General features: G+C 47.4%; 1 protein-coding gene across 4 annotated transcripts in view; it reads left to right on the top strand.

Moving 5' to 3' along the window:
* Positions 1-16,113, top strand: part of CEP89 (centrosomal protein 89) — a 67,580-nt gene extending 51,467 nt beyond the window's left edge. For all 4 annotated transcript variants that reach the window (XM_037516370.2, XM_037516369.2, XM_037516372.2 and 1 more), the window contains 3 exons: positions 1,765-1,854; positions 6,373-6,542; positions 13,851-16,113. In XM_037516370.2, coding sequence (XP_037372267.1) covers positions 1,765-1,854; positions 6,373-6,542; positions 13,851-14,091 — 501 coding nt within the window. In that variant the 3' untranslated portion in view covers positions 14,092-16,113. The remainder of the gene's footprint in view (positions 1-1,764; positions 1,855-6,372; positions 6,543-13,850) is intronic.
* Positions 16,114-26,486: the final 10,373 nt, after the last annotated feature.

Below are 26,486 nucleotides of genomic sequence, written 5' to 3'. Positions count from 1 at the left end.
ACAGACTGTTAGCGAGATGTGGACTCTCCTCCTGCCTTGGCCTTTTTGTTATGACCTGGGAACCAGACTTGAGACCCTGAGACTTCTGAGACGTGGGGGTGCTGCTCTCACCCACCGAGATCTATCCATCACGAGGCACCTCTGTGTGCACAGGCCCCACAGCCCCAAACCATCCTCTTCGAGCCCCAAACCAGCCCTTCCAGGCTCGGCCCAGAAGTGCCCTGGCTGCCTCTGTCCTGTCTGGTGATTGTGGGCCAAGAACCTGCAGTTGACCCCATCCTGCTCTCCTGGGGGTTCAAAGCCCCTCACATCTTAGTTTGATACTAGCATCTTAATTTCTTTTTATTTATTTATTTTCTTACATCATTGTTCATTTTTGGACAGTATTTGATTTCTCCCCTCAGGTGTGGTCCCATAGTTCTTCCACCATCACAGCACCTGTGATCCATCCCCACAGTCCCTGTCCTCTTCTCTCCCCTGTTCTGGTCTCTCTTCCTCCCCTTCCCTGCTGGATGCTGTGATCTAAGGTCAGCTTGCAAGTTTTGTCTGTTTCCTTATCCTTTGTTCGTTTTCCCTATATTCCTCTTATAAGTAAAACCATCCAATATTTATCTTTTTCCTTCTGATTTATCCCACTGGGCATCATCCCTTCCAGCTACAGCCACGTTGCTGCAAATGACATGAGTTTACCCTTTTTTGACTGTTGGATAGTATATAGACCACATCTTCTTGATCCAGTCATCTGTTTTGGTACATTTAGGTTGTTTCTATATCTGGGCTGTTGTAAATAGTTCTGCAATAAATAGAGGGGTTTTTGTGTTCTTTGGGTAGATTCCTGGGAGTGGAATTGCTGGATCATATGGTATCTCCATTTTTAGTGTTCTGAGGAACCTCCACACAGCTCTCCATAAGGGCTGGGCCAGTTTGCATTCTCACAAGCAGAGGTGTTCCTTTTTCTCCACATCCTCCCCAGCATTTGCGGTTTCCATGTTTTTTTAATATGGGCCATTCTCACAGGTGTGAGGTGAAATCTCATTTGCATTTCCCTGATAATAAGTGATGTTGAACATTTTTTCAGATGGCATCTTAATTTCCAGTCTTGCCTTTAGGGTGGGTGGGTTTTCCATGTGACTTGTAGCAAGTTATTTAACAGTCTGTGTCTTATTTTTCCTTTTTTGAAAATCAAATTGCCACTAGTAGCCTACTTTAGAAGAAATGCTTGTCCTTTTTAATTTTGAAAAGAAATAGTATTTGAAATAGTCAATTTATAGGCCTAGTAATTCAGAATCCCTTGTAGACATTAACCTAAATCATTCAGCTTCAAATGACATATCTCTTGGATATACTGACAATCACATTTGATTAGAGAGTGGCACCGTGTTCATAGTTGGTTATCCTTAATTTTGTGTTATTCCAATCATCATGTTAATGAGTTTTTAATTTTTTGGTTTTATTTTTGCACCTTGGCACTTACTCCTTGGATATGATTGAAGGAATGACATATCCCACAGGAATAGAGACATGTGCCAGACTTCCCCTGTAGGTGGAGCTCTTGCCTCACTCAGCTGTTGGCCCAAGTTCTGCCCTCATGTGGGCATCCGGAAACCAGAGGAGGGTAGGGGAGTGGGGGGTAGGGGTGGTGGCAGAACAAGTGGCAGAATGGAAGTTACTTGTGAATTACAATACTCTTTGCAAAAGAATTTTTTATTTTAATTTTCCTGTGAAACTGGGATCCCATCGTTTTCTTGTCACCTTGCTCCTTAGGCTAAATGTTTGGAAAGTGAGAAGCATGGAGTTCTCAACAAAATCATAGAAGGCAACATTCGCTTGGGAAGATTAGAGGAAAAAGTTAAGGTAAGCCGTCATTTAGCCTCAGAGATTCCATTTCAAATGGGAACAGAGGCCTAATGGGTGCAGACTAGGACTTTAAGGAAAATGATCACATTTTGGGAGTTTATATCCCTTGATCCACAGAGTAAAGCCGTGTATGGCTTCCCTGGCAGAAATAATACCTCTCCAGAAAAAGCACCTCTCCAATCATGAAATAAACTTCATTCCATCTACCCCGTAAGATATCACACAGCTGTTCAAAAAGAAGAAATGGGAGGGCCTCCCCTGGTGGTGCAGCAGTTGAGTGCTGGGCTGAGAGGCTGCCCGCAGCCTCTGCAGCGCTGGTTCGATCCCCGGCCGCCAGCGAGGGTCCCACAAAAAAAAAAAAAGAAGAAGAAGAAATGGGAGAACCTCCAGGCTGTGTCCTTAAGTTCACCTCCAGGCTTTATGCTCAAGCCCACATTTGTGGCTTCAGTAAAGAGCAGTGCTGACCTGCCCCTCTCTTGCTCAATCCTAGTGACGCTCTCCAATGTCCGCCCAAGAGCACAGTCTTCCTGCGGGCACTCTCCTCCCTGCCACCTGCCACACCCAACCTCTTCCTCTCCCAGGACCTCCTGCTGTCCTGATTCTCACTGTGGCCTCTCCGTGCAGCCACAGCCCTGCCTGCCACACAGACTTCTCTCAGGCAGGGCTGAGGGAAAGGCAGGGGGGAGGGTGGGCCGTGGGGAGGGTGGGGTGGAGCAGGGAGAAGGCAGGCAGGCTGGAGGCCTGGGTGCAGGGCTGGGAGCTCAGGGTTTTTGAAGGGGATTAATGATTATATCGAAGGGGTGGGGATACTTGGCGGCTTCCAGAATCCTGATAATATTCTGTTAACATAGATGGTAGTTATTTGGTGTTTGCCTTGTTACTAATTAAACTCATATTGTATGTGCTTCCCCCCAAATAGCCACATCACCTTACCAATGAGGCATACCTTGACTATTTAAAATTGCTGTTCACCTTTCACACTCTTGAGTCTCATTCCCTGCTTTATTGTTTCTTCCATAAACAGCATCACCTCCTCATTTATTATGTTTATTATTATGTTTATTGGTTACTATCAGTCTCTCCCCCGTCCCCCAACTGGATTATCAGCTCCACCTGGGCAGGGGTTTCTCACCTTTTGTTCACTGATAGATTCCAAACACCTGAAGTCACTCCTAGCTCATGGTACCCAGTAAATTCAGTAGCTATTTGGGAAATTAATTAAATGAGCTCTTCTACAATTTTTAAAATACAGCAAAATCAAAAGCAATGTACAAAACAGCATCTCAACTCTGCATCAGAAAGGGTTGAGGATGCACCATGCTATTAATGATGTAAATTTGCACAAAAGTATCATGAGTAATGATTAGTAATTATGGGATTTTATGTTTTCTCTGGTGTTACTGTTAGCTTTTATTTCAGAAGAAAAGGTCTGACCTTCAAAGTGCCTTGTCTTGGGAATATGTCTCATTATTGCTCATTTGTATAGAAAAAAATACAGATTTTTTTCTGTACACTCCACCCCACCCCCACCCCCACCTGGAGAAAGAACCTGTAAGCTGGATCCGAGTTAACCAGGCAAACCTCCTGGGTCATGAAGAGACCTGGAAAAGGCTTGAGAAAATCCAGAGGAAGCATCTCAGGAAACCCCAGCAAGATATGACTTGGCAGTCAAGGCTGTGAAGAACTCTGGGAAACAGATGCTCAGGCGCCTTGTGGAACTGTGCTGGAGCCAAAGAGGGGGCGTGTGAAGCTTGGAAGGCTGTCCAACCCAGCAACCATTGCTCCCACCACCCACGACCTCACCTCATCCGAAAGGAGCTCAACGGTCTCCACACAGAAATACTTTAAGAAAAAGGAAGAAAAATAGAAGTGTGATTCTTCCACATGATGAAAATGGGTCAGAAATAATGTTACCACAAAGGAGATCAAAACTGTACCCTGTGCTCCAAATGAATGGATTGGCAGTTCAGCAGATAAGCATTTGCTAGATAGATAGGCACTGGACAGCTGAAATGTAATAAAGCAATCGGAGTTAAGAAGAGAACACAAAGCAGAAGCACAGAAAGCTCAAGAAGAGCTGGCCGGATAATGGAGGACGCGGAAAGGAAAGTGACATAACACAGGAGAGAAGAGCCATTTCAGAAATGTAGACTGAATTACAAGGAGCGCAAGGAGAAAGATATCTTAAAAGCACAATAAGGGACATACGGGATACAAATGAGAAAGGCAAAGACAAGATGGCAGGAATAAAGATGTGAAAAGCACTCAGTAGACAGTGATACCCAGTGTTATTGTTAGAGTCCCCAGGGAAGAAATGAAAACAACTTACTCTGCTCCAAACCGTAATTCATCAAAAGCTTTTCTAAAATAAAAAAAGACTTGAATCTGCATATTGAAAGGGCACATATGTATTTAGGAAAAACGAACCTGGAATTGACTAGAAAATTGACACAAAGACCTATGAATTTAAGATAAAGAAAAAATGTGTTGAACACCCAGGCAAAAGACCAAGATGAAAGAAAAAGAGAATTCCATCACACTTCCCAGCAGTAGCACCGAAGGCCACGGAGCCCTAGGACACAGTCTGTGAAAATCAAAGGCGAAAGGGTGAGCCAAGTGTGTCTCTGTCCCCCCAAGTTCTTCAGACAATTTTCACCACGGAGAACTCTGGCACATCTTTTTCTGTAAACCTGTCTTGGGATCAGTCAGCCTCAGTTCAGCCAAGAAATGACTAGACAGCACATGGACACCATCCACTGAGACTTACAGCGTGGACTGATGGAATAAGACGATGTGCTTTCTGACAATGTAGAAATAATACACCCTAGGACAATGTCATAGGTGAAGGGGAAGAAATGTAAAAAGTAGAATATCTAGCTGATTATATCATTGTATATTAACTGAGAGTCGGGATATTCAGGGCTTCAGCACATAGGTAGGTGAGGTGTGAAGAAAGGTGGTTAGGAGCTGACATTACGTCACTTCTGAGAGGAACGGGAAGGATACTATGAGATGAGGGCACCACTGCATGTAATTTAAAGACACAGAATAAAAGTAACCACAGAATCAAGAGATTCGTTCCTAGGTAGTGGAATTACAGTGCCAAAAGAACAAAGAAAAAAAAGACCAGTCTTTTAAAATATATGTATATAAACAGAAAGCAACAAAATTGACACTAAACGTATCTGTCTTGTAAATAAATTTAAATGATCTTAATTCACCCATTAAAAGAAAGTTCTTCTGTGCAAGAGCCATGAGACAAATGTTTCAGAAAGATTAGAAATGAAAGAAAAATAATCCACATTTATACCAACAGTAGAATTCAGGTCAGAGCACTAAATGAGACCCAAAAAAGTAAAAGAAAGGGGTCTTCATAATGTTAAGGATGATATTAAGAACATTTACATTGGGCCTCCCTAGTGGTGTAGTGGTTGAGCGCTGGGTTGTGAAGCTGCCCGCAGCCTCTGCAGCGCCGGTTCGATCCCCGGCTGCTCCCCGGCCACCAGAGGAGGGTCCCACATGGCGCGCAGATCTCTCCTGCTGCGCCCGCTGCTCCCCTCAGTGTATTTCTGCCTGTTCTGTTCCCCACTCTGGCTCTGGTGAATTCTCTCACCCTCCAGCGCTTCTGACTGTACCCAGTGCTTGTGTAAATAAATAAATAAATCTTTTAAAAAAAAAGAACATTTACATTGTCAGTATGAACATCTATGTATTTAACACAACAGCAGATTTATAAAGTAGAATTACAGGAGATTCAAAGGGAAACAGAAACAGTAATAATAGCAGCTTAATCTACTTCTCTTAGTCAGAAACAGGTCAGGAGATGAATCAAGAGTAACTTAAGGCAATAGATAATTTAACAATATAGTCTATGAGGTGTATGTGTGTGTGTGTGTGTGTGTACATCTACAGAACAGTCATAAACACTGATCATAGATCAGCTGTCAGAGACACGTCTGTTGATCAAAAAGGGCAACGTCTGTTGATCAAAAAGAGGAAAACCAGAAATTCATAAAGTCAGAATGCAAAAAAGACTTTTACCTAGAAATGTAAAACCTGTACAGTAACCTTTCTTGGGTCAGAGGGGTTATATAAATTGAATGTCAGAATTTCTAAAAAAGAATTGAATCTGTGTAAACTGGAAATCAGAATCTGTGTGACAACAGTTTGCGAACTGCTCAGAGGGCATTCATAACCTTGAAGACCACACAGTACAAATGAAAGGACAGTGATGACCGTGCCTCTACCCTAGTCTTGTGTTCGCCAATAGAGAATGACAGACCTTGCCTGGTCCTGCTTTTTTCATTTTATCTGCAGCATCTGAAAAACCAGGCATGACGCAAGCTAGGAATTTGATTTTATTCTTGAAATTCTTTTATTACTTTATTTGACTTTTGGCATCCAGGGGTTCCCTCCCAGAGCAGGGCAGGTGCCCTCCCCTGACCCCAGAAAGATAGGAAATGCGTCCTGGAGGCCATCCACTCCCTCCCTCACAGAGCCCCTCTCCTCCCCCAGGGCTACAAGAAGCAGGCGGCCATGAAGGTGGGTGACATCAGTCACCGGCTGACAGAGCAGCAGGAGGACTTTGAGAGCAGGACGGCTCAGTACCTGCAGGAGATGCGGCACCTGCACAGGATGCTGCAGGACAAGCAGCAGGTCCTGGACCAGGCGCTGCGGCAGAACAGGTAGGAGCGCCCGGCCCCACGGAACAGATCTGGGGTGTGCTTGGTGGAGTTTTGTGCTGCGGCCGTCTGGACTGGTTTTGTTGGTTTGCTTATTTTTGTTTGTATGTTTTTATCTTAACTGAATTGAATAGTGGTCTTGATTATTATTTGCTCCTCATTTTCTTTTTCAGTCTCCCCATAGCCTTAGTGTGATGTAATTGACATGTAGCGTGTGTCAGCTCAAGGTGCACACTGTGGTGCGTTGTGCACATGTGGATTGGAAAGTGGTGACCACAGTAAGGTTAGCTGGCGCTCCTTTCCACGGTTACCATTTGCTGTTATTGCTGTGAGAACGTTGTCAAGTACACAGGGCAGTGATGTCACCCACGGCCACCACCTGCCCCTTCATTCCTTTATTCTCCTTTCAAAACTCCTGTTGGACAAGTGGACTTCCTCCATCGCACCTGCTCTCTCGTTATTCTCCCCTTTTTTCTCCTCTTTTCCATTTCTTTGAGATTTTTGTTTTCTCAGGCGATTTTTATTTTGGGGGTGAAATGTTGAATTTCTGCTTTGAATTTTTTTTTTTTATTGCCAAAAGCTTTGATTAGAGCTAAATCTCTTTGTATAAGATTGCAGCCCAAGATGATAGGCGCGTGATGTTCCCTGTGGGTGGACTGTACTACATCAGTTACACCTTTATCCTTTCAACATATCATCAGGGAAGTATCGCCTGTGTATTAAAAACATCAGACCTCCTAAGTCTCAGCACTACCACCTCTACAGTCCACCGCAGGGCCTGAGTTCGATCCCCAGCCAGGGAGCTGACCCACACGGTGCAGCAGACCTCTCCTGTCTGGCCCGCTGCTCTCCTCAGCAGTGTGTGTCAATGGATCTGCCTGTTCTGCTCCCCACTCTGTCTCTGATGAATCCTCTCACCCCCTGACACCTCAGGCCTAACCCCGTCTCTTGTATTCATAAATAAAAATAAATCTTCAAAAAATTTTTTCAGAAAGCATCATCGCTGCTTGGTGAAGGGGGTCCTGTGCTCCCTCACATTACCTCTGTGTCCCACTTAAGTCGTTGTGCCATATTGTCTTTGACAGATTGGACTATGGACTGATGCATGTAGGACAGTCATCATGATGCCCAAATATGCTTTTCTTCAAGTTCAAGTAGGATCCATGTACTTGATGCCGTGCAGAGTGCAGCTGTCTGTCCGTTTTCCAGCAGCAAGATGCTTCCAAGCAAAAGGAAGTCCTGTCTAACATGGCTTCTGTAGACCTAGATGCTCTTACCATGAACAGTCACTTTGGTTTTTGTTTGTTTGGCCTGTTTTTTAAATTAATTAATCTATTTATTTATTTATTTATTTTTTAAAGTCATTGTTCCTCTCAGGTGTAATCCCCATAGAATTGCCACCACCAAGTCACCCAAGAACCATCAGCACAGTGTAGGGGCAGGATAGCCACTGAGCAGGTCATCTATGATCCCAGCAGAGCAGGTAAAGGAGAGTCCTGAGCCCTCAGTGGGTTTCTCAGGCTTTTATTGAGCTTCGCATGCAGTGCAGCAACCAGGTACACGGCAGGCACGGGTGCCAGGGGGCCAGGAGGCCTCCAAGCCCCCCGCCAGTCTTCACTCTGGGCTCCTTTGGCTTCTTTCGTCCCTTCTCTCTTCTGCTTTTTCTCATCCTGTTGACTACCGCAGTACTTCTCCCAAGGCCCACAGATGTAAGCAAGACAGTTTGCAACAATGGAACAACTGCAGGTGCCCCATCAGGCTGGGCAATCCTATTGGTGGGAGGGCAGAAAAGCCTGAGAACCATTTATCCTACACACAGTAACTTGTGCTCTTCCCTCCTCTGTTCTGATTCCTCTCCCTCCCCCTCCCCTGAAGAATTTCTTTGATTTAGCTTTTGCCTGCTAGTTTTGTTTTTCTCCTGATCCCTTGTTTGTTTCCCCTAAATTCCTCCTATAAGTGAAACCATCCAATATTTTTCTTTTTCCTTCTTACTTCACTGAGCATGATCCCTTCCAGCTCCATCCATGTTGCTGCAAATGGCATGAGTTTATCTTTCTTGAATGCTGACTAGTATTCCATTGTGTGTATAGTGTATATTCCACCTCATCTTCATTTATTCATCTGTTTTGGGCATTTAGTTTGTTTCCGTATCTTATCTATTATCAATAGTGCTGTAATAAAGAGAGGAGTGCAGTTTCCTTTTGAATTAATGTTTTTGTGTCTCTTGGGTAGATTCCTAGGAGTGGAATTGCTGGATCATACGGCAGATCCATTTTTAGTAGTTTGAGGGTCCTCCACACAGCTTTCCATAGTGGTTGGACCAGTGTGCACTCCCACCAGCAGTGTAAGAGGGTTCCTTTTTCTCCAAATCCTCGCCAGCATTTGTTGTTGCTAGTTTTTTAAATCTGGACCATTCTTACTGGTGTGCGGTGGTATGTCATTATGCCTTTACTTGCAGTTCCCAGATTATAAGTGATGTTGAGCATTTTTTTTATATACCCGTTTGCCATTTGCATTTCCTCTTTGGAAAAGTATCTTTTTAGCTCTTCTGCCCATTTTCTTTGTTTTTGTTGAATAGTGTGTGCTCTTTGTAGACCTTTGAAATTAATCTCTTAAAAGTTGTATGGGGTGCAAATATTTCATGAACAGTCACTGTAAAAATTTAGTCCACTATAAAATTTCTGGCTAGACAGGAGGTTGAGGATCGCATTCATAAGATGAAACTTTGTTTTTTCCTTTTCTCCCTTATTCCATTTTTTTCTTCCTATAATGTTTTGAAAGTTATACATTCTGTTTCTTTAAAAAGTTTTGTTGTTTTCTAAGTAAAATTGCACTGAAAGATTATAAAAGTTTCAGGGATGTCTATTTTCTTTCATGTGGCGCAGGGGTTAAAGACAGCACTATCAAGCTATTCCCAGCTACTGCAGCAAGAGTTAGATCCCCCGCCTGCCAGGGAGCAGCCCACCTCGCCCACTGCTCCCCTCAGCAGTGTGTTTTCAGTGGCTCTGCCTGTTCCGCTACCTACTGTCTCTGGTGAATGTTCTCACCCCCTGTACCTCTGGCTTCACCCCAGTTCTTGTATACATAAATAAATAAAACTTTAAAAAAATAATAACTGAATGGAAGCAGCATCTCTACATTTCTCCTCCCAATTGTAAGGTTTAATGCTCTCATCTCATTGGTTCCCCAGTCAGTAGGATGCTGTGGTTGGCACCAGATACAGATATGTATTTGTTGCTCTCCAAATTAAATGTTACTAGTCTTTATATTATTGTTTATTTGATTTACCTACAATTTACCAATTTCTTTGTTTACTAATTGTTTAAAACTAGACAACAGGCCCAAAATGGGATCATTCATGGTAACCCCACATCACCAAACCAAGACATAGTTCTGACTCTCAACCTAATCAGTCAGGAGTTGCCTGCTCAGCATTAGTGACACAATCTACCTGAGAGGCCCCTCCCTTGCCCTAAAAATGTAACCTTGAGATAACAGCCAACTTTGTATTGTAACTTTCTTGTTCCTTGTCTCTTCTGACTTTAAAAGCTTCCTCACAGCTCCATCTGCTAGATTGAATGCTGCCTGCTTCAAATTGATTTTTGCCCAACTAAACCCTTAAAATCTTAATATGTCTCAGTTTAACCTTTTAATGTGTTCTTTTTTGCTTCTCAGGTCTTATTTCTCAGAGTACTTTCCTTCTTCCTAAAGTTCTTAGTCTTTGCTTAATTGAAAATGTCTTCATTTCCCAGTCACCTTTATAAGATGTTTTTTGTGGGTGCAGAATTTTATCCCTATGGTCTTTTCTCTCAGCATCTATGTATTCCCTGGCTTCTCTCTTTCATTGTCGCTATTGAGAAGTCTTTTGTCATTTGTAAAAGTGGTCCCTCCTTTCTCTTGCCTCTTTTAAGATTTCCTCTGTCTCTTGTATTCTGCATTTTCATTGTTCTGTCTTTATTATTAATTTGCACAATCTAAACAGGTTCTGCCATCTGCTGCATAAAGACAAAGCATGCTTCTAGTGCAGAAGAACTTCAATAAAATGATCGTGCATAGAAAAAGAAAGGATAATCGTTTTCCAGCGTAATATACAAAGTCACCCATCCCCTTGTGGGTAAATGCCCAACACAATAGGATTGGCCCAAAATGGGGCACTGAGGCACTAAAGGTTGCCAGAAGTCTAAGGCGCCTTTTGCTGGGGGCCATAGCAAAGAGGCAAGTCTGGGGTGAAAAGAGCAAAATCAGATGCAAATCAAGGTAACAACTGCCATTGTCTGCCTCCCCACAGGCCCCTCACCAATGTCTCTTCCAGGTGTGTCTGCGGGTCTTGATGCCACGCGTCTCCTTCCATGTCCCCAGGTCCCCGTGCAAGCCCAACGCCCAGATGTCATGGGGCCTCTTCACCTCTCTGTTCCCCGTCTCCTACTGGGTCTTCCTGCTAGTCTTTTTCTAACTTCCCCTCGACGCTGAGCTCCACCCTTCTTTAGGAGGGGCAGGTGCATGGAACCCCCCCCCCCTTTTTATTGAGATTCCCCTCTGTAACACTGTGAACTTCTTTTATTTATCTATTTGTTATGGCTTTTTTTTCTCTGTATCTGTGATTGTGTGTGTGTGTCTTTTGTTAGTCTAAAAATTCTCAGTCAGTATCTCTTAAATAAGTCTTTTTCCCTCATTCTTTCTAAATTTCCTTCTGGAATTCAGATTAAATATGTCTTAGCTCTTCTTCCTGAATCATTTTCATGTGCCTTATCTTTTAAACTTTCCATCTCTTTGTTTTTCAGGCCTGCTTTCTGGGTAATTTCTTCTGCTCAATATCCCTTTCTTTGGCTGTATTCAGTGGACTCCTTAACCCAGCCACTGAGTTTTGTATTTCAACAACTGCAGATTTTATTTTCAGAAGCTTTATTTGGTTCTTTTGAAAATCTGACTATTCATTTTTAAAATAAGTGCTTGGTCTTCTAAAAAATATTTTATTTCTTTCTATCTTTTTTAAAGATTTAAAAAAATTTTAATTTTAATTTTGCATAAAATTGGGTTGTAGACCAGAGGTGTCGGGGGGGTAAGAGGATCACCAGAGACAGAGTGGGGAGCAGAACAGGCGGATCGACTGAAACATACTGCTGAGGGGAGCAGCGGGCGAGACAGGAGAGGTCTGCTGCACCGTGTAGGTCAGCTCCCTGGCCCGGGATCAAACTCAGGACACAGTGGTAGAAGCGCTGAGACTTAACCCCTAGGCCACCAGGGAGGTCCAAGTGCTTGGTCTTTGCTCATTTTCGACACATCTTTTATTTCTTAGCATGCACGCATAGTTACTGTCATTGTGTGTGTGGTAGCTGCAGTGTCTGCAGTCTGGAGGGGAGCCCTCACCTGCTCTCCTCCATTCGTGCCCCAGGCAGCTCATTCCTTTGGGTGAGTAAACTCAGATGTGGTTGAATTTAGTCCATGAAACCCTGAGGGACTGTCCTGAAGATGTTTTCTTCAGACAAGATTTACTTTTGCTTCTCTTTTGGTGCCAAAGAACATTTTCAATGTAGCGCCGCTGTAATTTTATTGTTAACTTAAAAAAATAGTCTGTGGTAATGTTTTTTTAGAAAATGCAAAGGGATTTTAAAAATATCCTCCATGCCATGATTGCATTTGCAATGTCTGTCCTCCCACTACCCTGTACTCTGAGGTGCATTCTCCTGCCCTGCATTCCAGCTTCCTGCTTCTCTCTGACCATGCCCAATGCACTGTTTAATCTATCCAGCGGGGGTTTTCCCCTGTTTGCCTCAAAAATTTCTTTTTACCCTCTGTTTACTCCGCTCAGGGCCTGGGGAGCCTAACCATAGTGAATCACGTAGAGTCTCCATTTCATTTGGAAACAAGCCAGTGGCTGCAGCCCCCAAGGAGGCTGTTAGCCTCTCAGCGCTGTTTCTTTTGAAAATGGGCAGATTTTCCACCCACCCACCCATCCTTGCTTTGAGGGGCTTTCATGTGCTTCCTAATTACCTGCCTAAATCTGGGACACCCCGCTCAGAGTTTCTAGGAAAGGGGAAGCAAGGCCGAGGGAGCCGGGGATTTCCTGCCGCACTCAGTCTGCATGTGCCGACCCCTAGTCTCCATCCTGCAGAAATTCGGACTCCGGCATAGGCTCTTGGCCTCAAAGCAAAACCAACATTTTATTTGCCTGCTTCTGTGGTTCCAGTTTAGTCTTCAATTTTTTCTGCTCTTAGGGATTTCCTGCCCTTTCCAGGTCAGCCATACATTTATCATGATTGCTGTAATTGATCAAACAGCTGGATGTTTTATGCCAGAAAGCAGAAGTCTGGGTACTTTCTAAACCATTAATTAAATAGTGCCCAACACTCAGTGGGCATCACAAACCTTGGGAGGACAGTTCACAGGAAACATGATGTTGGACAAGTAGGCTTGTCACTGGCCCCCCTCTGTCTACTGTCCTCTTCTTAAGCAGTAGTGCTGAGCCCGCTTGATATGCCAGCTTCTAACATTTTCTAGAACTATCTGGAAGTATCAATTAAGGAGCTGACTTCCCAACTTGGCTCTCCTGCCCAAGGCCTGCTCTTCTTCCTTGCAGGCTGCGGCTTGCTCTCCTCTCCTTGCCCGCCCCACCCCCCATAGGATTCAGTGTCCTGAGAGGTGGTGGCGGGGTGGGGGGCCTGGTCCGTTCCTCCAGTGGGCCACGGCCATGAGGATTCTGTTTCCCCAGCACCCACACAGCGCCTGGCACAGTGTCCTCGCTCAGGAAAAGCTGCTCTGTTGCTCTTTCCACATCCCATAGCCTTGGTCCCCTCTGGGCACTCACCCTCCTAGCACAGGTCTTCTCTGAGTTCTCTGTTACGGTCCCTGCTCCTCACCTCCTAGCTCACTCTTTATGTCTGGACCCACTTGGGCTCTGGCCCAAAGTCCTGTGACGGGTGTCTGCGTGGAGACCAGGTGTGGATGGGGACAGGCAGAGGGGAGGCAGGAGAGGCCTAAGGGCTGTGCCATGTGGGTGCCCTCGGCCAGGCAGGTCAGCCACTGCAGTCGTTGTTTTATTTTACACATGTACATGTTAATTCCATGGAGAGCAAAGGATGTGTACAAGATAAAGCAAGAGGCAAAACGTCAGGAGGAAAGATAAAAGGTCATTCGGCCTGTGCCTACCTGTTTTTATTCCCTCTTCCCCCTGGGCCTGAGAGCTTCGCTCGACATTGGGAGCCTCCACTTCAGAGGCCCCAGTACAGCAGCCTCTGCCTTCTCACATTAAACGTTCTTCTACTATCTGTGCTATTTTAAATTTCATTCCTTTGTTTTATTTATTTTCCTCAGAGAAATGGAAGGTGAGCTTGAGGTCGTTTGGGAGTCAACCTCCAAGGAAAACCAAAGAATCCGAGAACTTCTGAGGGCCACGCTGGAGAGGAGGGGAGTGCACGATAGCACCAGAGTGTTCCAGGAGCCAGGTCTCAACGGCCTCTCCCAGGGAGACGCCCTGGAGGGCTGCGCCTTCAGCTACTGTGACTTGAAGCCGCCCCCCACCCCCGACCAGGGCCTGCGGGAGCCGCTGGGCTAGGCCCGGGGCCTGAGAGGCCTGCCTTCCTCAGGACGGAGGAGAGCCAGCTCCCACCTACCGCCACAGCGCAAGGAAGAAATAAATTGCCTCAGAAATGACTTCTATTTTTTAGATTTTGCTTTACTTTAACAATGTGCTCCTGTGTTTTTCCAGCCAAGGCTTCTTTTCTGGCTGCGTGGCCCATGAGGTGGGTGTGTGGGACCATGCATCTGGCTGACAGGGTCTCAGCACCTAGCTCTGCCACTGGGAAGGCGCGAGAAGGATCAGTTGGCGGGAAGGAGCACCATCCTGTGTTAGGTGGATGAGTTTAACTGGATGAGCCCTCAGATGGCGTGGCAGGGATGAGATCTGTGCATTAGCTCTGGGTGGAATTGTTGTTTGGTGAGAAGTGAGGCTGAACCCGGGCCTGGTGACTTGTTCCAAGCCTGCGTGCCTCTCCCCAGGCCTTCTCTGTCCTCCCGGGAAGGTAGTTTCTCTGGGACCAGTAGCCACCCTCCCAGATTGAGGGCCCTGACTTTGAGCCCAAGGTGGGGGCCCCACCTCCCTGTCACCTCTGGAAAGGATGCCAGGGGCTGTGTTTCTGCTGCACTCTGTACCTCCTCTTCGGTAGATCATCCAGCCTCTTACACCATTTCACTGGACTTCCTGACAGTAGTGCCAGCTGTCTAGGTCCACTGTCCTGGCGTGCTGGAAGAACGTGGGAACACCAGGCCACAGAGGACCTAAACATTGGGACAGAAGGGTTAGAATCCCGAGACATTGTTTTATAAAACCCCCCTCCCAGCTAAGGCCTGCAGAAGTTCATGTGTGCAAATAGGCCCCAGCACTGGACCCTGGTCATGCATCAAAGTTATACACTTGCTCTTTGATTGCTGGGTGGGGAATTGAAATAGAAAATCATACTTCTTTTACATTTTATTAAATGTGCCCAACAGTAAATGTATTTTCTTCTTACCAGGACTAGAAAGATCCACCAGGATTTAAAACTCTGTATCATATCCCTTGGAGATGACCTAACAATTCACCTTGGGTGCTGTGGCAAGGGAGTTCATGCCAGCTGCCCAATTCCCTGCAGACAGTGTGAAAAGGGGCACAGCCCTGAGTTTCATCTTCTAGATATGTCCAGAGGTGGAATCAGAGGTAGCTTGTCCATGGGAACACTCCCCTAAAGAACCACCTTTGTTACCCCTTTTTCCTGCCTATTATGAGAGTATTTGATTCCCTTGAGAAGTGGACATTGTGGGTGACCCTGGCCTGCATCCTGGCCAGGGAGGGGTAGGGATCGCGCAGGCTTTGATTTGCCTGCCTCCTGCTGCTGCTCAGAAATGGGCGGATAAGCATAAGAGTCCAGGGTGCAAAGGGCAGGGGGAAGCTGAGAGGCACAGAGACCAGACTCGGGATGCTTAGTGAAGGCACAGGAATGCCCTGGACCTTGCAGATAGATGCCTGGGGCTTCTGCAGAACGACAGAAGTTGGGGTGGGCAAAGTGGCCAGACTGTCTGAAAACAGCTGGGGCTGCTGGGAGAGGGCTTCATCCTCCCCGAGGGTGCCGTTCCCCTTCACCCTGCAGGCTTCCAGGCTGAGCAGTGCCCAGCTCCATTCTTTCCTGATCCTGGCGAGTCTTTAGATGGTGCTGGGGAAGTCCTTGCAGATTAGAAGTAACCTAGGCAAACAGTTAAAAACGTGACCCAGGAACTCGAGTGAATCCTGTAGTCTTTGATCTCATTTAAAAGCAGCCCTGGGGGGGCCTCCCCGGTGGCGCAGCGGTTGAGCGCTGGGTTGCGAAGCTGCCCGCGGCCTCAGGGGCGCCGGTTCGATCCCCGGCTGCTCCCCGGCCCCCGGAGGAGGGTCCCACATGGCGCGCAGACCTCTCCTGCCGCCCGCTGCTCCCCTCACCATGTGCTTTGTCAGTCTGCCTGTTCTGCTCCCCGCTCTGGCTCTGGTGAATTCTCTCACCCTCCCGCGCTTCTGACTGTACCCAGTGCTTGTATAAACAAAACAAACAAACAAATAAATAAAACATGCCTCTATATAAAAAAAAAAAAATTAAAAAAAAAAAAAAAGCAGCCCTGGGGAAGTGAGGCCTGAGTGCGGCTGGGAGTCTGGTGGGTGAGGCTGTTTTCCAGCTGACCTGTGCAGAGGGCCGGTGGGGCCAGACGTGACTCCTTCACCCTCAGCCTGGGAGGAGCGGGAGCCGCCCCAGCCTGGCCCACCGGCTTCTCTCTTTGTGGAGCAGTGATGGTCTAACTAAGGAGAGGGGCATATTCTGCATGGTGTTGGTCTCTGTGGGTTTATTTCTTCAGCAGGTATCCCTGGCGCTTCTTTGTGGGCACTGCTTGAGAACAGTAGCGGCGAGAGGCAGACACTAGAGATCAGGGCAGGTGCCTGGAGGAAACAGGCAGCCAGGCCCCCAGCACCGGGTGTCCGTGTCCAAGGGCCGTCACCGAGGCCACAGGAGCCTGTGCGTGGGTGAACCTGCCTCTGCTCCCCTCAGCAGTGTATTTCTGTCATTCCACCTGTCCTGCTCCCCACTCTGTCTCTGGTGAGTCCTCTCACCACCACCACCCCCCCACACACACACCTCTGGCCTACACTCCAGTTCTTCTATGCAAAACAAATTTAAAAAAAAGAAAATCATGATTTTGAGTCAAAGGATTTCTCAAAGCGAAAGGAAGGAGATAGCACACTGACTACATTAAAATTCAGACCTCTTCACCCAAAAGAAGCCATCAAGTTTGGAGCAACACCAAAAAGAGGCAGAGGTCTTTGGTCCAGAAAACAAAGAATCCTGGAAGCACAGGACAGTCTAGTGAAGTGGGGGAGAGGCCTGAATGGACATTTCACGGAAAAGTGTAAATAGATAAGGAAAAGATGGACACACAAAAGCACAACATTTCACCTGTCAAATAGAGGATGCACCTGAGGATGCAACTTAGCAAGTGAGCAAGTTTGCCATTATCCAGTAAGGCTGAAACGTAGACCGCGTTGGGACAGCACGTCCACTCCTGTGCTTATGGCCCAGATAAATCTTTGCATGTGTGCACAAGAAAAAAATAGACAAGCATGGTCATTACTGCCCCCAAGGGAGACCCCTGAAATGTCTTTGAACTGGAGGCCAGATAACATGGTGGAAGGAGGCATGCAGCCCCAGGAGCCATCCTCACATGCTGTCCTAGCAACAGCCTGGACAGAACACGCGGGACACCACTGTGCTGTCCAGAGTCATGCATGACTGAGCAAAGTGCATATGGGATTCAACTCCATAGAAAAGCAGGCTATTCACAAACCAAAAATCATCTCCTGTTACCAGGACGAGGGCCCTGCAGCAGCACCAGGAATGGCCAGCTCCTTGAGCTCAAGGGCCTGTCAGTGCCTCAGCTTTTATGTATATACAGATTGGGTCACCTCTTTGGGATGTATACTTAAAAGACTGTGTAGTAAAAAATTCCTTTAAATCTTTGAAAAAGTGAGACCCAGAGCGTCCAGTGTTGGGGAGGAGGGGGCAGTGCTGAGGATGCTGTGGACTGGGGAAGACATGAGGGAGAGTCGTGTTTGCCTGTGGAAATGAAAGCGGAGTGGGAGATGGCAGGAACAGGGCTCCTGTGAAGAGCAGTGAGTCTGGGGCAGGCCTGGCCCTGGGCCAGGGGCTGGGCCAGGGCTGGTTCTAGGAGGGAGAGTGCATGGGTCCAGATTCCTTGTTCTCCACTCATGAGCTGCCAATCAAGCAAGGGGGTGGGGGCGGCTTCCAGAGATGTCAGGAGCACAACAGAAGAAACACAGGCTTCCCCGCTGGCCCGGGTTGCGCTGCTGTCCGTGGTCCTGAAATTAGTACTCCGCGCCGTCCTCAGGTCATCCAGCTCTGATTTCTCCATGGTCTGTTGAGAGCTACTTTAAGTCTCACCTCTTTTACAGAAGCTCCCCAGCATGGCCTAGCAGCTGCATCTGTCCATCTATACAGCACAGATGACATTTAATTCTAGTCTTCTGTCTTTTATAGGGATCTTCTTTGGAATAAAACATATATCTTTAGGGTCTCCCTGGTGGCGCAGCGGTTGAGCGCTGGGTTGCGAAGCTGCCCGCGGCCTCTGAGGCGCCGGTTCGATCCCCGGCTGCTCCCCGGCCACCGGAGGAGGGTCCCACATGGCTCGCAGACCTCTCCTGCCGCTCGCTGCTCCCCTCAGCAGTGTACTTCGGTCCTTCTGCCTGTTCTGCTCCCCGCTCTGGCTCTGGTGAATTCTCTCACCCTCCCGCGCTTCTGACTGTACCCAGTGCTTGTATAAAAAAAAAAAAACAAACAAACAAAAACCCAAAAAACAAACAAACAAATAAATAAAACATGCCTCTATAAAAAAAATTAAAAATATATATATATCTTTAAATCCTGGACCCGCCGCTTCCTAACAGGCCTTTGAGGCATTCACTTAACCTCTCTGAGCCTCAGTTGGCTCATAAATAGATTCTGGGGTCCTTACTTAGGACCAGAGATGGAAAGTGAAATTAGGCAATAAGAGTAATTCCCATTTATCAGTCCTCAAATGTCCACGTGGTCTGCACCCCTACTGTATTCTGGTCACTGTGATGGGAAGCAAGCACCTATGGCCTACTGTACAGATGATGGGGCTTGGCTGACAGGTACTGGGGTGGGGGGACTCCACAAGGGCATGATGGTGACTAAGTGACAGACAGTGGAGAGACAGCTGCCGAAGCCCAGGCCACAGGGAAACCCCGCCCAGGGAATCCCCCCCTGCTCATGGAAGTCATGACCCCCTCTTTTAGTAGTGGCTTCTGGAATTGTCAATTTTTTAAAGATTTGTTTATTTTGCATAGAAGAACTTGGGTGTAGGCTAAGGTGCGAGGGGATGAGAGGATTCACTAGAGACAGAGTGGGGAGCAGAACAGGTGGATCCACTGAAATACACTGCTGAGGGGAGCAGCAGGCGAGACAAAGGCACAAGGCCAGGCAGATGGGGGAAGCTGCAGGAACCGCCTGAGAAGGGAGGTCAGAGCCTGCCTTAGTCCTCACAGCTCTCTGGCTCCCTGTCATGGGGGCTTCTGTGACTGCCCCACTCCAGCCAGGAAAGAGGTGGGATTCCCGAAGTAGAACCATAGGAAATGGGCAGGACGGGCAGGAGCTGATGCAGGGAGAGAAATGAAGGGGTCCCATAGATTTCAAAGACTGCACCCTGAGATGAGCCAGAGCCAGGCCCCGCAGATAAGCCTGCACCTAAGGGGAGGGAAGGGGCGGGAAGGGAAAAGGATGGGGGGGGGCGAGGGAAAGGAGGGGGAGCCTCAGTTGGTTCCCCAGGCCTCACGGGGACCCTGCTCTGAGCAGCCAGCACCTGCAAACTGCCAGGATGGGCCCACTTGACCCCATCAGTCCTTGTGGTGACCAAGTGACTGTCACCTCTTTGACTCCACAGTGGGGGTTACTCCATCTGGGAGGAAACTCACACTCCCCCCTAGATAGGCCTAGACTGGAAGTCTAGGTCACTGGGCACGTCTTTACATGGGCTTCCCATCAGCAGGAAAGACTCCTTAGGTGTCTCCAACCTGAAGGAGAAACTTCTGGATTCCCCCATTCTCACCCTCCCTGTGGAGAGCCCAGCCCATGATGCTCTGCTCCAACCAGCCTGGCTGCTCTCCACCTGCTGAGCTCCCGGCCTGTCCTGACCACACCCTGGCAGCTCGAGACCTGGTGCAGCCACAGAGATCTGTGCTCTCCTGGCTCAGTCCATCCTTTCAACGCTGGGTCCTCGGCTCCCCCTCTCTTCTGAACCCACCCCTCTCCATAGTACACTTCACAGCCCCAGGAGCTGAAAACCAGCCCCCACTTCACTCTGCAAGCCTGCTGCACCACGTCCACCAGAGGGGAGTCTGGTTCTCACTAGCATCATGCAAAGGCCAATTCTAGTATGGGAATGGCCTTGGAGGCCTGTGCTCTCAGCGTCAGCCTCTCTTCATGGTTTCCTGGGCTCTTGAGGCCCCGGGGTCCTCCCTGGTTCTTGCACATTAGAGGCTTCCTCTCTCCTGGTTTTGGAGTGGGAAACTGGAGGATGGACTGAAATACACTGCTGAGGGGAGCAGCGGGCGAGTCAGGAGAGGTCTGCTGCGCCATGTGGGTCAGCTCCCTGGCCAGGGATGGAACTTGTGCTGCAGTGGCTGCGGACTACCTCACAGTGCTGATGCCTAACTCCTTACGCCACCAGGGAGGCCCCTCCAAGATTTTCCTAACCTGCGATATTGTGTCTGTTTGAGATCTTTCCGTCAACCAGCCTTAAATCCCTAATGAAAAAGAGAATAAGCCTCCTAGAAATAGGCCACTTTGGTTTACCCATTCTTTTCATTAAAGGAACTTGAGAAAAAACTGGATCAAGAACACTGACCCTCCTTTCCCCCGAAAGCAGGAGATAAATCTTCCACTGATCCAGGACTAGAAACAAAGGAAGAAGTGAAATTCACAGGAGGGGTCTGCAACATGCATCTGTGCCTGCCCTGGGACTGGAGCCTCCTTCCTGCCTGGCTGCTGTCCCTAAACCCCAAAGCCTCACCCTAGTCCACAGGCTGGCACTAATTTTAGTCGGGGAACCTATCCTAAATCTACTAGTCTTTTCCTAGAGAAGAGTGATTTCTATGGAGACAGGACACCTAACACCACTGCTTATTAAAAATTCTTTCTAGTTTCTTGCTGCGCATCCCAGTTTTGGGTGGGGGCTCTTCTGGACTTATCAAGCAACTTTCTGACAAGATTTTCTTCTAATGCCATAGGGAACAAGTATATGGAAAACCTGCTCCATCTTCTGGACAAGAAAGTGAATAGCTTTTTATTTAAATGAGAGCAAAAGATTTCTGCCGGGGACCAGCCTCCGGCAAAATGTCGTGTCAGGGGTTCCTGAAAGGATGAGACGGCCTAGGCGACCTGTAAGGGGCTGAAACTTAAGGGCTGAGGGGAAGGGGATGAGGTAGTGAGGAGACACTGACACTTGGTGAGGTGCTAGTATCTTCTACCGAGGGGCTCAGCCGGTTCTTTATTTATACTTTTTTAGCAAGCAGAGAGATGACATCATCATGTGCATAGAAACAAAGCAGAAACAATCAGTGCATCCCTTTTCCCATAGACTTTGGCTGCTACGTGCTCTCAGCAAGAAGGCAAACTTCAAGGTTAATAAAAAAACTAAGCCTTACACTAAAACTCATTGTTTCAGCTAAACAATAACCTAAGACAGTGGATAGCCGCCAGGACACCTCTATCAGCCAAAGCCTAAGCAAGAAAAGACTTTTCTTACTCGCATGGCCTTCAGCCGGGACCGGCTGCTACTCAGCCATCAGAACTTTTTTTACCTAGAAACTCCTTAACTCAAATAGCTTCATTTAAAAACTTTCCCAAGAAACTTCAAGAGAAGGCAAAAGAAGGACCCACTACAACTGTTGTGCTGGATTGCTTGTCACGCAGGCACAACAAACCGTCTCCCATTGTCAAGTGGGCCAAACTGCCCAACAACTAATTTCTAAACAAACAATTTTCCGTGCTATTTACTGACAGTATGCTGATACATACGATTTATTGCCTAATATACTTTCTGATAAATTTTTCTCTCTCTATGACCAAGAACAAAAAGCAAAGGATGCCAGATCTGCAGCCCCATGGTGTGAGGCCCCCTCTCTTAGCTGCTTGTCAGTGTCCTCTCTGGCTGGGGCAACAAGACCCCCTGCAGCAGATTCTATTTTTCCAATTGAAAGAACTCAGTGACTAGATCTTAAGACCCATTGTTCTTTACTAGTGGATGCCGGTTTTTCTCCGTCTTCCTAGTTGCTAAATCTGAGGTTATGCCAACTTCAGCGTCACTAGGGGAAGAATCACTTGAGGAGTGGGGTTAGAAGGGCAGATTCTGACTTTTAAGTGTGCCATTGTAACAGGGTGGTCCCCAGAAAGGGGGAGATTTCAGGTTCCCTGCCCCACCCAAAAAGGAGGGTGAAGCTGAGCAGGGAGAGAAGCTGCAGAGGAGGCCAAGGAAGGAGGGAAGCAGGATGGAGCCAGAAGGAGACCTGGAGGAGGCGCATGGAGCCTAGAGACATGTGAAGAAACTACACTTGCCTTTGGGTGGTGGACTGGGTGACACAGACGTGGGTGAGAGACCCGTGGGGAGGTGACAATGGCGGGTTTTGTCTTGATGTTGAGTTTGCTCCTTTCCCTCCAGACTTGTCTGGTTGTTTCTGATCCTTTTCTGAGGGTCCCCTCTGGAAGATGCTTTCGACTTGGGGCAGGCTTTGGGGCCTTGCTCTGGGCCAGCCCCATTTGGATGGACTTTTTTTTTTTTTTAAAGTATTCATCTTTTTTTTTTTTTTTTTTAAAGATTTATTTATTTATTTATACAAGCACTGGGTACAGTCAGAAGCGCGGGAGGGTGAGAGAATTCACCAGAGCCAGAGCGGGGAGCAGAGCAGGCAGAAGGACCGAAGTACACTGCTGAGGGGAGCAGCGGGCGGCAGGAGAGGTCTGCGTGCCATGTGGGACCCTCCTCCGGTGGCCGGGGAGCAGCCGGGGATCGAAACGGCACTGCAGAGGCAGCGGGCAGCTTCGCAACCCAGCGCTCAACTGCTGCGCCACCGGGGAGGCCCTGGATGGACTTTTCCCCACGAGGGGACGGGTGACTTTGGGTGCTGGGTTTAGACACTAGACTCTTTGCCTTACCTGTATTGTTTCCTAGTTTTATTAAAGTTCCTTCCCATTAAAGTCTCCTATGTTTTGTGTTGATGCGGCGGATGGCAGAACCCATTTAGAGTAGGCAGGTTTGTGGGGTCTGGGGTGCCCCTCTCCCTGCCCTGTAACACCACTTCCTGTACCCAGGATTCTAATGTAAACTATTTTGGGGCCACAAATCTTGGAAACAGTGAAAATGATGGGATGAAGAAGGCCAAAGTGGAAAAATGTCTTCAAAAATTGTTTTGTGATTAAAAAAGAAAAAATACCTTTTCATTAATGCATAAACATTTGGAAAGTACAGAATATTAAAAAGGGAAATTAAAGTACTGTCTCCTGTTTTATTTTTCATTTATTTTTAAAGATTTATTTATTTATGCATACAAGAACTGGGGTACAGACCAGAGGTGTTGGGGGTGAGAGGATTCACCAGAAACAGAGTGGGAAACTGGAGGATTGACTGAAATACACTGCTAAGGGGAGCAGTGGGCAAGTCAGGAAAGGTCTGCTGTGCCATGTGGGTAGCTCCCTGACTGGGGATCGAACTCATGCTTCAGTGGCTGCGGATAGCTTCATAGGCTGCATCTTCACCCCTTGCGCCACCAGGGAGGCTCCTGTTTCTTGTTTTAATTACATCAGCCAGAACTTTCAAAGCTGGAATTGCATAGAGAAAAGGCCTAATTCATTCCTTTACAAAGGTAAATCTCTAACTAGAATGATAAAGACGATATACTTCCAAATGCTCAGTGGAATTTTCTCTCCAGGTATTCCTACTTCTGCTCTTTGATTTCTCTTTTTCCTTTCCTCAAACTGAAAAAAAAATCAGATTTTGATGATTTGTTATTCACATACCTCTCATAGCCGAATACTATGTAATAGACCAAGTTCAGTTGATTTTACTTAGTGTCATAGTGAAGGAAGCAATGATCTCATGCATAGTCTGGAAAGTGACAGACATGAAAACAATTATAAAATGTAGTGATGTAGGAACTAATGAAACAATTACAGATATAGTAAAAATAGCCAATTTTCTATATATCAGGCACTTCTGTTTTTACAGGTATATTGATTAACTATCATCCTCTGCTAGCCTCTAAAGTAGGTAGTATTCCTATTATTAGCATCTCCATTTTACAGGTGAATTTCTCAGACATAGAGTAACTTGCCCAAAGTCCTAAGAGCCAGGATCTGAACCTCAGGGTTCCTGTCGAGCCCATGCACATAGCCACAGAGACAAGTCTCCCTCTGTAATACCAAGCAGGGAAGGATTATAACTCTGGAGGGTCAAGGAGGGTTTTTACAATGTAATGCTGCAAAGTGATGTTAATTAAGCATCTACTATATGGCAAGCAACATGCAAAAAGCTGGATATACTTTTTTTTTTAAAGATTTATTTATTTATGCATACAAGAGCTGGGGTACAGGACAGAGATGCAGGGGGTGAGAGGATTCACCAGAGACCAAGTGGAAAACATAACAGGCAGGCTGACTGAAATACACTGCTGAGGGGAGCAGTGGGCGAGGCAGGAGAGGTCTGCTGCACCACGTGGATCAGCTCCCTGGCTGGGGATTGAACTCATGTTGCAGTGGCTGAGGATAGCTTCATAGGTTCTGTTTTAACCCTTGTGCCACCAGCAAGGCCCCGGTCATTTTTAACCCTATCACTACTGGTCCCCAAAGAGCTCAGGGGACTATGAGCAGTGGTGGGAAGGAGGTGGGACCAAGGGAACTTAGGAAGAGAAGGTTTGAAAACTGGGAGGCAGGTCTGGAGCAAGTTGTAAAGGGAGACTCCCTACATCTGGGTGTTGGCCCCTGGGGCCCAGAAGGTGAATCAGAGGCCAAGGGGCCCTGGAGGGATGATTTACACAGCTACCTAAGTCTTTAAGAACATTACAGGAGGGGCCTCCCTGGTGGCCTGGGGGTTAAGCCTCAGTGCTCTCACTGCAGCGGCCTGAGTTTGATCCCTGGCCAGGGAGCTGACTCACATATGGCACAACAGACCTCTCCTGTTGCTCCCCTCAGCAGTGTATTTCAGTAGATCCACCTGTTCTGCTCCCTACTCTGACTCTGGTGAATCCTCTCACTGCCCCACCCCTCGCCCCACACCTCTGGCCTACACCCCAGTTCTTCTATGCAAAAATAAGAAATAAAGAAATAAAAACATTATAGGAGAAGGAAACCTACTATGTTTCCAATGTCTTAGAAATCAGAAGCACAAGGTTAACACCTTAACTCCTCAAACTGCAAACATGGAAAAAGCCCAGTTGGAAAGTGAAGTCAGGGGCTTTAGCAGGAACAGAAGAAATTGTGCAGTTGTATGAAAAAAATAATACGAAACTTCCCAGGAAATGAATGCAAAGGAAAGTATCTGTTTGAGATTGAACTGCAGCCGTGGGGTGGCCAAGGGGACACCCAGCAACCAAAGGTCCTGCAGAAGAACTGGGGTTGAGGGGTGGGGGAGGAGAATGCATTTTTTTAAAGATTTATTTATTTATGCATACAAGAGCGGGGGTATAGGTCAGTGGGGTGAGAGGATCCACCAGAGACAGAGTGGGGAACAGAACAAGCAGACTGACTGAAACACACTGCTGAGGGGAGCAGCGGGCGAGACAGGAGAGGTCTGCTGCACCATGTGGGTAGCTCCCTGGGTGGCCAGGACTTGAACTCGTACCGCAGAGGCTGCAGAAGCTTCACAGGCTGCGTCTTAACCCCGTGCACTACCAGGGAGGCCCGGGAGGTGAATGCATTTTTTAAACAAATCCATGCTTTTTTTCCCTGCAGAAAAATCTAACTCAGGATAACTGGCTTAACCCTCACTTGACTGAGGAACAGCAGAAAAAGAAACAGCTTTAAGAAAAATGCTCACTGAGGACCAAAATTGAACTGAAGTGGATATCTGATCTCAACAAAAGTTCAAGATGTTCCAAAAGCAGCATTTGGCGGACTTTCAAGAAGACCAGGAATGGTGCACGAGGCCAGAGGCCGCCGGGAATGCGTGAACTGTGGCCCGCATCACAGCCGCTGGAGGGGTGACTGACCCGGGTCTGCTCATAGAGCTGGAACTTGATGCTTGGAGAAGTCGAATAGCCTGAAGCCACGTGGCATCTGGTGAGAGGGTCTGTGCCTACCTAATCGGTGTCTGTTCTGGTATCAGTCTCTGCGGGCAGCCTCCACCCAGGAGGATTCTGCAGGGATCTGTGAACCAACTGACATTTGTGCCACGGCCCTGGCAAGTATCTAGGGGTCCCTTGGGCTCTGTCAGGGGCTGGCAGGCTCTGTCTTGGGGTGGACGTGCCTACACGTGCCGCCCGCTCAGGGCTCTGGGCTGGTGGGCAGGGGAGGGGGCACCCTGAAGAGCAGCAGAATCTCGTGAAGCAGGTAGGTGACAAGCTCCTAAGTCAGGAGGCAGCTGCATCCGACTTCCCCAAAGGGCTCCCTCAGACCTTCGCCCAGGTCTGCACTATGACCTTTGTTCTCACCTGGGGATGGGGATGTTGTTTAATTTACCCCAAAGCAAAACTGTAGGGGAGAGGCTGTGATAACAACAATGCTTCCTGAAAAAGCTTTGTCTGAGATAAAGGGTGAGCTGTCTCCTGCGTCATGGTGGGGAGGGACTGTTGCTGCAGCCCCAGGAGACCTGGAGAGTCACACCCGTGGAGGTGGCCAGAACTCTGGAGCCTGGTGCCCCATTCACTCT

The sequence above is a fragment of the Talpa occidentalis genome, unplaced genomic scaffold (genome assembly GCF_014898055.3).
Source record: "Talpa occidentalis isolate TD23 unplaced genomic scaffold, MPIMG_talOcc4v2.1 talOcc4.17, whole genome shotgun sequence".
NCBI lineage: Eukaryota > Metazoa > Chordata > Mammalia > Eulipotyphla > Talpidae > Talpa > Talpa occidentalis.
This window is presented reverse-complemented; position numbering and strand designations above follow the sequence as displayed.